The 14813-nt window shown below is 39.2% G+C and overlaps 1 protein-coding gene across 4 annotated transcripts in view; it reads left to right on the forward strand.

Annotated features, from left to right (window-relative positions):
* LOC139452339 (endothelin-converting enzyme homolog) overlaps positions 1-14813 on the forward strand; it is a 237480-nt gene that overhangs the window by 81094 nt on the left and 141573 nt on the right. For 2 of the 4 annotated variants that reach the window (XM_071233776.1, XM_071233778.1), the window contains exon 1: positions 4551-4647. The exons of 1 other annotated variant lie outside the window; for it this stretch is intronic. In XM_071233776.1, coding sequence (XP_071089877.1) covers positions 4591-4647 — 57 coding nt within the window. In that variant the 5' untranslated portion in view covers positions 4551-4590. Of the gene's footprint in view, positions 1-1855; positions 2066-4550; positions 4648-14813 lie in introns of those variants that run through there. One more of the 4 variants, XM_071233777.1, reaches the window with a different exon arrangement.

The raw sequence follows: 14813 nt of genomic DNA on the forward strand, positions 1-14813 counted from the left end.
AACATGAGTTATCTTACAAGATTTTGAAATGGTGAATATCATTATTCGGAGATAAAAATTGCATTTCTTTGAGACGGCTCTGATTTTGCGTAGTTGGTAGTGACGGTCATGTTTACATGGATATTGGCACGATATTATTTACAGACCGCCGTTATATTGATGGAATATTGATGAGTGCGGCGTTAAATAACAACTGACCCCCTAAAAAACAACACGATATGAAAAGTAGAATCATGACAGTCACTGCGATGCTGCATTGTACATGTACAAGGACTGTTTAGAGTGTCATAAGATAATAATTTATGTTATTTTGATATAAAATAATTGTATTTACTTGAAATTCAGTATATTATGATATTGGTTTCTGGGAATGTGTTTAAATCTTCAGTCGACATTTAATTAAACCTGCATTACCGAGTTGTGTTTTATATGTGTGTAAGATTGAGACACATGTTGCCAAGAAGCCAAGGCGCCGTTAGTATAATTATTTGCATACATGTAGTTACGTCCCTTACCATTCCAGGATCCGCTTGTCGCTTTTCGAATGGCGCACTGCAACGTTGACACCATGCGACACTTTGGGTTTTCTACACATATAAAGCCTACACTCTGTGGCGTAAACCAAACTCACTCACTGAGTCTAAACTGGAAACTGGTCTTCGAATTTATAAAAGTACTTATACGAATATAAATTTAATTCGATGATAGAACAGTTCTTTTCAAAACCTATCGATGTATGTTTATTGTAGCAAAAGCTTGAAGTCAAACATGATTAACTAAACCACATATTTACTCAAACAGATGCCAAATATTTCACTTCTCAGTCGATGAACTAGGAAATAAGTCAGAACGTTAATTCACGCGTTTTTTCCTTTGCAAAACTGTCTCTAATAACACGGGGCTTAGCACAAACTCTTAGCTTACATCAATAGCGTGGCATCTATTCCATCTTGTTTTTATTACCTTCGTTGTAAGAAATCATTATTTATTTATATCTTGCTGGATTTACATTTGTCATTTCCTCAAATCAAGCCTCGGCACAGGCCTCTTGTTACGAATCCCTTATAATCCATCCCTCGGTTCCCTGTTCTGGTTTCAACATTACCCCTTGCCTGCAAAAACACCCTGACGCCAGTGAGCATTGTGCATCTCGGTATCGTCTTCTGAAAAAACAAGTCGACTGTCCGTTAATTCTCACTCGCGGAAATACACCTCGCGAGCAGTATTGTTGTTCCTGCTACCAATTTGTCATGTTTCCCTTCTAAATAGCAAGCAATTTTCCAAACGTCTCATTATTCGCTACTCTAATTACAACACAAGCTTCAAGCGACTAAAGCTCACAGGTCTCTGTGTAGACGGGACTTACCAGAATTGACTCGTGGGTTCTTAGTGGTTCTATTCTTGTTTGAAATATGAGTATGCTTGACACATATCTGATTAGTATTTCTAGACATAGCATCAATTTTAGCTAGTTTTCATTATTTCGGGATTCGATTTTGTCCAAGAATTCTTTGAGTGGCTACGATCTGCATGTTTTTATGTCCGTATGTTTATCCAACGGTAGAACTTTCTGCAAGAACTAAATTACAGAATTTCTTATCGCATACCATATCAAACTGCATCAGATGTACTGAAGGTGTTATCCAAAATAGCATCCTTAGCTTCACCTGCTCAAAGATACCAATTTTTTCATAATGTTGTATGTCATATTCTCACAGTCTCCTGTGAGGCTTGGCTGTACCATCGTGTAGCGATGGTTTTCACTGCATCCCGCCTCTTGCAGCTAAAGAGGCATGCATGGTGCTTGTAGTCTAGGTGATCCCATTGAGAGAAAGCTGAAAATACTATCATTTGTGCTTTGGGGGGAAGCATATGGTCGGGAGGAAAATATTACCAGTATCAGGGGTGTGCGGCGGTTGTGAGCTCAGGTGAGGATCTCAAGGCGAGCACTTCCTGCTGTGTATTCGACAGTGAGTTGTTCCAGATACGAGAGGTAGCCAAATAATGGGATACGTTTATTCGGATTTGGATTATGGGGTGTAAAAGACGCGTGTATCGTTCTATGGTGAGTAGGCTTTAAGATTTCAAAATGACCTGTCTTTGTTTCGAATTTTATTATTTTCATTGTTTAATTTATTACATGTATTGTATCAGGGTTTGCACTATTTATATTTCATTTGGATTCTTGATACGTCAGTCTTCAAGAGTGTACAAGGATGAGCTTGTTGGTTGTAAGCCATCGCATAAGGACACATGATTATTGATCGACATGACGGTGCCATCTGAAATAACTACACACACTACCACTACCACAACATTTCCTCTGCCACTATCATTATTACTATTACGTTGACACTACCATCACCACATTCACTATTTCCATCACTACCACAACATTACCTCTGCCACTTTCACTATTGCTATCACGTTGTCACTACCATCACCACATTCACTATTTCCATCACTACTGCTACCACAACATTACCTCTGCCACTATCACTATTACTATCACGTTGTCACTACCATCACCACATTCACTATTTCCATCACTACCGCTACCACAACATTACCTCTGCCACTATCACTATAACTATTACGTTGTGACTACCATCACCACATTCACTGTTTCCATCACTACCGCTACTTCCGATACCACTATCCCTACCCCTACCAATACCGTTATTGCCACCCCAACACTACCACTCCATCTCCTTTGTTTACTATCTGTATGGTATGCCAATGCGTCATTGATACTTTAATGCTATATGTTGTCGTAATGGGTTTTATGTGAAATAAAGACTTAAACACCCAAACATATCTTCCAACTATGAATCAATCAGAAGATAAGGTTTACTCGTTATCAACAAATAGGTACGAACGCTAAACTAATGTCGTTAAGTGTTACGTTATAGTGACGTCAATATATTAAGAAATGTCAGCAACCCTGACTGTGAATCAATATATTGTTGCGTCTGGCCTTTATTTAATGCCCTGATTAATTATATATTATATATCTGATCCGATCACTTTATTTATAAAGGTAAAGTCCCTTATTATGGGCGAAAGAGGGACTATGCAGTCAGTTAAGTGTCCGTTTTAAATCTAGGTCTAGATATTGTCGATGGAGGTTTGTGCGAACTTGAGATACTGCCTGTGTGTACTCGGGAACATATTTTGTAGTTAGCTTGATATACATTTCACAATTTGAGTTCACATACAAAGTTAGTTCTGTTTGAACGACTTGGATCACATTTAAGGTTGCTAATAAACCTTAGCCGTGGCATCATCGAATAGGTTATACATACGAACCTTTATTTACATTAATGTCGTACTTTGACGTCGTCATACCTTCAAGAAATAAGGCAGGACTGGTAAAAGGATGTATATCTCGTTATAACGTTAACATCCAAGACAGTACTTTCAAATGTTAATATTTTGTTACGTGCGAATATATCTATATGTATGACGTAATTTGCTATGTCCATAACCTCAAGAGTAGATTCAAATGATCATACATTATACTACGAACCTATATTAGATGTCGTTTTTTGTTGTATTTATTATCATGACAACTTCAAAAGTCAAACAAATTTTCTCGTATGTCATATTTATGACAGCTAAACCATTATACATGATCATTATACACTATTTCAGTGTCGTTGTGTGGTCTACTTGTCTGCTAAACAATATAAACTACGTGTTTATTGACATGTCGTAGCAATCAATAAAACCATAACAGTTATCCTGTATCAATATTGCCATGAAAAATCCTCATTAATAACCCACAATTGTAACAGTGTTACATCCCAACCTGTTAACGTTCAATCGGAGTCTAGTTGAACCTCCGTCATTACATATACCGTTATGTGGATTGGAGGCATAATCATGGGTTTGACATTGTCCCTGTGCTTCATCTAAAAGCTTTATTGATATAATATCCTATCAATCAATTTTTCCATTACGTATTACTCTTCGTCATGAATACAGTGAATACCTTGCGTTTTCACATCAGCTGAAAGGCACGTGTCTAGAATCAATGGTTTGATATGATCTCTATTCATATCAAGGGCGATTTGTTTTGATATAATAACATTCGTCCCATGCTGATATTTACATATCCATGGTCCCGTCATTTCTTTTCAGTTTAGCCAAACTCGATTTAATTTTCAGCATTGTAGTTTGCATGTTCATGGCGGAGTGCGTTTCAAGAAAGATCTAACGATCGCAACGCCATTAATCAACTATACATAACAATCATGCTTAACCACATAACAGCTACTGCATCTATTTCTTAATTGAACAGATTCACCTAACCGAGACCTGGAGATAAATTAATGCACATATTGACCTATGACACATTCCCCAGAGATGTAAATAATTCACTTGTTTTACGACAATGTTTGCGGCGGTAGCCGTCACATGGTACATACCGGTTTAGCAGGACGAAGGTTAAATTCGTCACTACTAAGAGGTATTGGTGATGAATACTGTATGAGGATAATGATGGTCTCCCAACACCGTACAGCGTCGTCGTGCTCGACACAGTGTTGCTGCTGACGCTGCCGAGAGGTGTATCACACTTAGGGGGTCATGTTCACACAGGTGTACCCCGGGACCATTCCGCAGTCCCTCCCCGGCCCGAGTGATGTAAGTTTCACAAATTCGTTATTGATTTCCATGTAAATGAGCTGTCGATTTCAACTTTACTGTGGTACATTTCATTATGTGATTGTCGTCTCCTGTTAACGGGGACTCACTTATTTATGAGAGGGTGTTGCAGTTGAGGATTCTGGATCTATTTTATATCTGAGAAGGAATCTTGAGGCGGGCTGTATGAATGATCATGACCAATCAGAGATATTCACCACGATGTGTATGTGTGTGTGTGTGTGTATGTGTGTGTGTATGTGTGTGTATGTGTTTGCCTCTGAGGGATATAAAATGTACCGTTATCCTAGTGATGATGTATAGGAGCGTTTTTTAATCAATTTGACATTGTTTTAACATTATTGATCATTGCGACGTTATAATTGGATTAGCGTCTGCTGTTTTATTCATATGTCTTGTGCTGGTGAAACATTCTTTGATGTTTTTAATTTTCATATAATACATGTCGTTGATATAGTTAGCGTACATGTACGAGTCAGGTGGTATGGTAATGCCTGGTGTAGCTGTATGCATATTGCATGTGTGTTATAGAACTGTCACCAGTAACTGTTATTGATTAGGTAAGCACACAGAGCTGTCTGTATAGGTACACGTGAAGTACTTTAGTGACAATGTGCTATTGCTGCCTCGAGATCAGGTGGTACTGGTTGAAGCAGGCGTTATATAGGCAGTGGTTTGTTCCACTGTTAGAGCATACGCTTGTCAACTGAATACCTGGTTCGAATCCAATCGTGTTTGTATACACCAAACTCATTACTGATATTCTGCGTCGTGACTTTCTGTATTAAAATATCAAGTCCTGCTAATTTAGATGTTTAAAGAATATAGACACATTTTTACAGTGATTTATGTGCTACCGTTGCATAAATGTGTAAGATGTTTTTAAATTGTTTAATTGTTCTAGTGGTGAAATGCTGTTCGTACATCTACTTTCGAGAACTATCTTGCAGAGGTATATTTGCATATGATGTATAACAACGATAAAACCCTTTCCATAATCATAAGAAATTTCTGCTAAAAGCAGAATCCGTTGAATGATTGCGACTTTTCATTATGTAAGCATGTGTCCCTTGGTGTCTACATTCCACATCTTTTCAGGCACAATCGAGCATTCTCTTTCTCCCAAGATTTCAAAGAGCGTCATATAACTCTTGCTCAGAAGTTGTTTTATCAATGCTACAACATTAAAGCTCAGTAAAGCTTTCAAAAGGTTTCCAAACTTTTCAAATTTGACGCATCAGTGACCAAAATTATGTCCGATGCAATTCCCTAATTTTACTTGTACCATAGGTTCCCGTGTTTCTGCAGGTGAACAATTTACTTGCCTTTGCATGTGTTTGTGACGGTTGCCACCGGTTGGACAGGATACACTCACCTTTTCGCGAACACCTGGTATCATCGCTATTGGATAGTAATTTTTATACGCGTGCTCGTGATATAGTCGGAATCGTACATTCAACGAGATTTCTTATGAATATGGAATGGGTTTTGTCGCTTTTATTTATGATCAGATAGTAATGATGCCAGGAGTTCGGGAAAAGGTGAACGTATCCTACCCCGCCGATGGTACCCATCACAAACACATGCAACGGCAAGTCAACTTTTCACCTGAAGTAACGATACCAGGTGTTCGCGTATGGTCAAATCAGGTCAACCGGAGTGTATTCAATAGAAAGCCTAACGTATTTGTATCATGATATTTTGTACACTGAAACCCGTTAAGCATCTTTCTCTTATATCGTCTGGATTAATACATTTCATAATAAACGAATCATTACATATCATAGCCTTTGTATAAATGTAGACGTTTCATATGAATCACCCGCTGGATGGGAATTCTGGACCAACATCACTTTAATATTCGTGTACGTTTATTTCTTAGCATGACATTTCTGAAAAACCCTGATTACTCAATAATTAAAGGTTGTTGCCAAGAAACCGCAATTCGTAACAGAAGAAACGATTATTTTATTATCTTACAAGATTTGGGCAGCAAATTCATGCATTTGATTCCCAATGAACGTAAATACAGAGACTATAAAATACAGTGGGAAGCTGTTTATAAATTCGAACCTTGTTTAACCGCTGCGGGCGATACGGTCTGTTGACGGAGATTTCCTTAACAATTCAAATAGCATAATTGCTGAACATGTTTCTCCATTTGACTAATCCATAGTTTCCCGACGTAATGAGGGTAATCTATAACTTTTCAACAGCCGCACACTATGTGTTGTTGAATTGCACCTATTTGTCTCTGGCTTTTAATTTATTAATGGTCTCTGTTTTTTGTTCTGTTTGTTGATCGGATGTTGTTGCTTTGATTATCAGTGCATGAATAAAAAAACTGATCGGCAAACTATGCACAATATGCACATTTATTTATGAGAACTAATAGAAACATGCTGTGGTTCGTTTAGAAAATGAATATTTTTTCACAAGTTTCATGTCAACAAACCTTCTGAACTAGTTAGCTTTCTCACTGAATATAACAAATGCAATTCTCACCACCGATGCTTTATAAGGGCAAGTTTGAATTCCAATATGATTTATGATACAGTTTTGGCGTCATATTTGCTTCGAATTGAACGAGTGTTTTTAACATAAATATATAAACAAAAGACTAGAAGGACGGTTCATGCATATTCATTGGAGTCTGTCAACCCCGGACTTTTCTGGATCTCTGTCAATTCCGAACCAATATTACAATCACAAATTTACTCTCCTTAATTTATAAAGTAAAATCTGTCTAACCCTGCACACTGTATTATACGGAAATGAAGGTATATTTGTAAAAGGAAGTCAGGTTGAAATATGCATACTTTCCTAATGACAGCTGAAAATAGATATGATATTGCTGATGCGGCTATAAATGTAATTCACCCACTTGCCTCAGGGAGGTGCTTTCAATTCCTCGGTTAAATGTTAAGGACAGGCTTTGTCAATATTCTGGTTCAAATCCAAAACTCCAACTTGGTTTCAACGACGGTACCCTCACTGCGGGTTTCGCTACGACCTCTGTCACATTGACTTTCATGCATATGGAGCTGACACGTCACGATGTGACCAAATGTGTTACACGGACTGTTACACCAACTCACTCATTCAGGATGAGTACCAATTCACTCACTCACCCCAGGAGATCCTAACACAACGACAGTCGTATTCCAATACTCAAACGCAGACCTACGTTATTCTCAGCACTGTCTGCTTCTGTAATAAGACACGATGATAAATGTCTAACGAACATCTTCTGAACGGAACAAAAATGATTTGTCATTAGGCTCGAGCACTTCATTTCTGCATACGATTATTACCTCTCATACGTAATACAGAAAATAACTGCTTACAATTCCTCTTGTCATAATATGCCATGACAAATAACAACAAATACAAAGTGCAGACACCTATCCCTGTCGTGTTAGAGTGGTAATCTCACAAAGTGTTTCTCCTTTCACTCTGATGTGAGACTTTAAAATATCCCTATCATGGCAAACATCGTCTTGTAGCAGTTACCCTGTAACAGGTTTTTCCATATCCAACTGCTTCCATGATTATTCCTTCTATGCAAACCTCTCCATGTTATCAGACCTTAGACAGACTCATTACAGATCTGACTGCTCCGACGTTCCTCCTGTGTCCCTGTGTGAGTTTCTACATCCTTCAGACTGACGCAAGACTCTCGTCTCTGTTATCTGGCCATCGTACAACGTCGGGCAGTGTAATTACTATCGACACTGAGAACATGTTCACAGCTATGCAGCAAACAAGTTACATGTTTTCCCGAATACCTTCGGGTTCATACTTAATTAAACATGCACGGTATGCATTGTGCTAAGATGATTGGCAACAGTTTGGGTATTTTGGTACTACGTAATGTACAGTGTATATACTTATTCCTGTGGTGTTTGCACGGTATGCAATGTGCTAAAATAATATACCCATTGGCAATGGTTAGTAGTATTGATAATGTGGTTCTACGTAGACCCTTTCTATAGAATTTCGGGTTAGAATGGTTCACCAGAAACTTGTGCTCGACGTCACGGGTGTCTTCATGGATCGGAGGATCAAGCTAGGTGACTTGAATGATTGCGTGTCATCGTACCTCGTCGGCGTGGATCGTTGCACACAATATCAATAACTGTTTGCCCGGTCGAGACTCGAATATTTACAGTCCGGTGTCATATTGCTGGAGTATTGCTGAGTGCGGCGTTTAAAGAACAAAATAACGACAGTCGTTTACTTATTCGACTCAAGATTCAAATCGACTGTCTTGACAAAAACTGTATATTCGTTGTGTAATGCTGCTGTAAAGTAAACATTAATTTGATGTTGAATTACGTATTTACCTCAAATAAAACCACATGTATTGTGGTACTTCCACTGAGTAAGTTATGTGTTTATTGGAAGCATTTTAATATCGTTGCACACATTATTTTTTTATCGTATTGGATTCTATCAGTATCTATACAAATATCAATCACGGATATTAATAATATGATCAATCGTAACAGCTGCTTTTTATTCTGATTAATGTATTAAAAATCCTTGTTCCGGGAAAATATCAACTCCGCGTAATATGAGCTGACATTAAATCGACACTATTATTTCTACCTATTACGTCAAAGCCAAATAAACTTCACGACTCCGTACCAGAGATACTGTTCTGATCCTTGGCCTTCCGAAGTCACAGATATATCCTGTCGGTGTACGCTATCTGTGTCTGTTCATGTAATCGTTTCATCAAATGCAAGACATCAAACACAAACGGTGAGTGAAGCCAGTGCGATATTCAGTTCTCTGCACCATCAGCTGATTCCCAGGCTCATCAGCTGATTATGCACGTGCACACGCTGTGCGAGGATTGGTTGCTTACCAGGATGTGGCTTTCATTTTCCAGGTTCCTGGTTTCTCCAGGACATGCTTTCTGAAGCTACAGAACATCGGAACTCAATTGTTCGTGTTTGGAAGCAATCAAAAACATCTGATCGCGTCGCATTCGCATCCCTGATAGTGTGGGCTCTGTGCTTGACAAACTCCTGAAATCCAATGGCTTTTGGCCTCAGAAAGTATTAGTAAACACGGGATCTTTATCAAATTCTTCAGACACCTGACTTCACACAGCTGTACTACTGATCAGGTGTAATCGTTAAATATATGAACGTGTTACATTTGTCTCGGTTTTTTAACTTGTGTTATTCCAAATGTTTTAACGTTTCAAAACGCAAATTATTATTATCATTTTTTTACTTTTCTTCTTTGATTAATGTACTATAAAGTGTGAGCTATGGATTTGACAAACTCCTGGAATTCAATGATATTTGGCACCAGAACGTAAATACAGGCTCTTGTAGAATATTCTAAAGACACTGCAGTGAAATCCAGTGGCTAGGTGAAACTATTAGAAACATGAACCCGATACGCTTTAAGGTTTTCAAAAGCAAATTATGTGACATTTTATCTGTTGTTCTCTTTTTCTTCTTTGATTTATTTCATGTCAAATATTTTGTTCTAACGATGTCCTCAGGAAAGTTGTTGATATTGTTCTGATACCGATACTGCTGCTCTGTGTAGCTGTAGCGCCACTATGAATACAGGACGGTTCTTTATGCCTCGGCGTATCTACAAAGTAAACAGCACACCATCCCTCCACATCCTGAACTACCCATGTGTACTGTTAGTGCGGAATTTGTAAAAATAACTGGTGTTGGGAATAGCTCTTTTTTTGTAAGAAAAATCCTCAAAGGTTCAAGGATTACAATGATCCTGGGACTAACTTATTTTTCAAAGAAAACTGACATTTTTTATCACTACTACTTCGATACATCATCGAGCGCATTACAGAATATTTCAAAGCCGCATCTAAGCGGAAGGATATGTAAATGCAATGTGCTGTCTTCAGCGCTGCCTGAAATGCCAGAGGTTGTTAGGTTCCTATGAGCTCTCACAAGTGAAATGTGGCAAAAACCATCGGCATGAATAATTGCTAATCCTAGTGATATACACGTTGTCCCACCTGAACATATTGACAGTGGCATTGTCACATAGTCCCACTGGAATAAACGTGTATAGGACACTCCATGGCCGAAACATGGCTCGTTCAGTGATGGATTATACACAGATACACAGTCTGCACTGGTAGTTTGACGTCTACTTAAAGGGTGCTTTAACAAGGAATAGCTTCGGGAATTTTGTTTCCAAAGAGGGAAGATTATGATCCTTGGCCTGTGCGCACTTTACCTTCCTCGTACGCTTCAGCGTCATGGTAACACCCATGACCTGCGTCACTTGGAGCTTTCCTCCCACATTAAACTGACAAGCTGTGATGTAACTGAAATATTGTTCAAAGCTGCGTTAAACCCATTTTACCCGCACGGTTCTGAATTGGATGATTATTGACAGCTGATTTGGAGAACCTCACGTTCTGTTTGTGATGGGTATAAGCGATGGTGGCCAAGTAACACTGGTGGCCAAGTAGATAAAGCGACGTGTTCATTAGCTGGCTGTGTGTTCGAATCCCATTTATGCAGTGATGCATCAGAACTCTATTAAGGCTTTTGGAAATTGACGACGTGGTGAACTGCCGTAATAGCAGTTGGGGATTTCACTTTTCACATAAGAAATGATTGCCAGAATGTAATAAGCTGTTAACGGTCTTATAAAGCCCCAAACTATCGACTAATGAGGGTTTTATTGTTGACATAAAAGAGCAAACCACACACCCTCAAAAACAACAACAACATAATAATAAAACAACCAAAACAGTCACACACAAGTTCGATCTCGATAATCTTAATGGTCACCAAGACGTGATAGGGAAGCCTAGTGTTTAAGGCGTTTTATTATCACAACGAAGACCGGGGTTCGATTCACCATATTGGTACAATAGGTGATGTCTGTTCTTGGCGTCGCCCGCCGTGGTATTGCTGGAATATTTCACTGATAGCTTCTGATATATACCTCTGCGTGTATGTCGAGGAACGTGCAGTGGTCGAAGGACAGCAATGCATCCCGACAATCGTGCTGGGCGCGTGTCAGTTATAGCACATCATGTATAATGCATCTTACTGAGAGCTACATGTTAGGGAAATAGGTCAGTCCTAATCCCATCAACAGCATGAAGCAGTAAGAGTTATGTGAAACGTGACTTGTAGTGTCGTGGACATGACAAGCTAAGAGTCTTCACAATAATCACCCCTGAAGAGATTGGTGTCAGAGCTCACTGACCATTCCAAGATGGTAGTAGAGTGGACGATAAGTGGACCGTGACTGCCATCAGTTCAGTTTCAGACAAATGGTGTAGTCTGACCTTGACCTTGTACATGAAAGTCAGCGATTTGGGGGGGGATGTCTAAGTTTTAAGTTTTTTGTTCTAATTTATTCATTTGGTATGCTATTTTCGTAAGAGGCGACCACGTGCATGTTGTGGTTGGGCTGGAATTCTCTCCTCTTTGGCGTTCGGGTTAGAATTGTTCCCCAAATACCTGTGCAAGTCGTAACAGGCGACCTAATGTCTTGGTTGATTGATTGTCTTCGTACACCGACGGCCTGAATCGATGCTCACAATATCGATCACTGGATTGTCAGGTCCAGACTCGATTATGTACAGGCCGCCGTCGTATAGCTAGAATATTGCTGAGTGTGGCGTTAAACAACACACTCTTTAATTCTGGGTGATTTGCTACACGGCATGGTGCCAATCGTCCGCACTGCACTGTTGTCGGTGCGGTAGTGTAGCATAGTGGACATAGTTAATAAAATAACAATGGTCTCCAGTAATCAAGGTCTGCAATCCCGACCTATTCTCACTTTGGCGTAATGAATTGTTGTTTTATTTAGATATTTATCATATTTGATTGAGTTACATTTATATGAATATAATCGAATAGGTAAATGAATATGTCAACAAATGTACTTTCTGACACGTCATATCTATTTTAATTATTCATTTTTGAAATATAACTTCAAAATTAACTTATTGTTTCTGTTGAGTACTGCTGTGCAGCGTCAGGCAATAAATTGATTTTTTTTAATTGTGCTACCGGTAGTCCAGGACAATGGCATTCTTACCCTTTTCGCGAACACCTGGTGTAATCACTTTTTCAGTGGTTTATCCATATAGGTTGCATTGCTCTCTTCGCCCACTGGAATCTGTTTCGATGGATAATCAAGACAGGTTATTCTCTTGCATTGACGTTATGTATTTACATCAGTTCTTTCACATTTACCAGTCCAGTAGATAAGTGTCAGCCCTAATGATGAACGAAGGTGAAAAAATGGATAACCGTAGACTACAAGATTATTTATAATTGACACACGAAGACCCAGCGTTCTTGCACACTTTAAGGTGGCGGTGATAGGTATCTAATCATACTCAGTTAATAACTATTTTAAGACATCAAACAAAATAACGATTCTTTGGAGGACAAATGACATTTAGCATGGATCGAGAATAACATACTGGTTCAACGTCGACGTGATACTTGATGTGAAATGTCAAGGGCTTACATTGGAATATATTAGATAAAGCCATTTGGTGCAAATTGAACACTGTCCGAGATCGTGGGATTCTACATGACCGAGAGGCCAAGAACTGCTTGTGATTTATCATCTTGCTGAAGACGAAGGATATCCGATATCATATTCGACACGGAAGTAGGAGGTCATACTATATTCATCAGCTGCCATCGGGAAGGATGTTTAGAGTGAGTGAGTGGGTTAGTGAGTGAGTCTGGGTTAATTATCACGGCGGGGTACTTCAGAAATGGGCTTCACACATATGATTGTACCCATGTGGGGAATTGAACCCGGACCTTCCGCGTGAAAGGAGAACGCTTTAACCACCAGGCTACCCCTCCGCCTAAGGATTTTTAAATGTATGGTCATCCTCGATTACCTAGGGTGTAAAATTATGGACCCATTCTCTCACCAAATCGTAGTTTCACAATTCCTTACTTTCCACAGAAAGTCTACCGCTCATGAGAGAGATTCGATGTTATGAGCTGTGCCTTTCGAATTCATCTCAAAACGAAGCTACCATAGCGAATACGTCCACGGTGTAATCGCAATGGAAGGAGGAGTTTAACGATGCTTCAGTAATATTCTAGCACGACTTTACGCATGACGGACGGTATTAACATGAACGTCGAACCAGTTCATACCGAGGGAGGTAGGGAGGCAGGTTTGTGGTAAATGCGTTCGTACATAGGTGTTGGAATTCCATTCTTGGTGAACCCACTCATCTGACTTGGTTATTGCTACAACAATACAAAGTTCCACTTACCAGTATTCCTATGTTTTTAACATGTAAAACTGAGATTTTTATTATTCAAGGAATCCAATGCATTTCTTCTGGTGCTGGGTGACCTAAGGCGCCACAATTCGCTATGCAGGGTTGCGTCCCTTAACTGGGTCAGGATGTGATGGTAACAGGTTCGACTTCCAGATTTGACGTAGTGATGTAGCTTCATACATGTGCTTGTGTGTTTCCTCAAAGAAGCAAAAGTCTTCGACATTTGACCCGGAATAACTCCAACATTAAAATGTTTCTGAAATAAAGTTAACAGCACCGTTTATCCGTATTCACCCACTCACTCACTAGTACCACGGGGAAACTGGATTTATAAATTATCACGTCTTATAACCTCATAACACAATTCAAATGTCATCCTTTTGATCACTATATGTGAAGAAATCAATACTTTTATTGAAAAGAAATGCCGTGTCGCTTGTAGAAATATTACTATGTATACAGCACTCGTGTTTACGCTGACGAGTGGTTCCGCGCTCAGATAGCAAATCCCGTTAAAGCACACATTGCTGTACCTTTGAAGTGTATAAATATATTCTGAAACGTCTCTCTGTCGCAGGTGAAGCACGATATCTCTGTAAACTTGAGAAACAATCTGTACATCAAATTGAAGGTAGTTCCATATTTGTGGTGTGCTCCTGTTTCAATACGCGTTTGTTTGCAAACCAGAGAGTAGACGGGTCATGCATTATGTAAATATGTCCGTGATGAGAATAGAAGTCCTCATTACTCATTTTGTAATGGGAATCACTGCAATGACAACAGTGCCGTGGTAGTTGAGCATGTCCTTATAGCTGTCCAGCTCTATCAAAAGCTTCTGCTTCGGTGGCAGTAGGAT

The sequence above is a fragment of the Haliotis cracherodii genome, unplaced genomic scaffold, assembly GCF_022045235.1.
Source record: "Haliotis cracherodii isolate W230 unplaced genomic scaffold, xgHalCrac1.p SCAF_9, whole genome shotgun sequence".
Lineage (NCBI taxonomy): Eukaryota > Metazoa > Mollusca > Gastropoda > Lepetellida > Haliotidae > Haliotis > Haliotis cracherodii.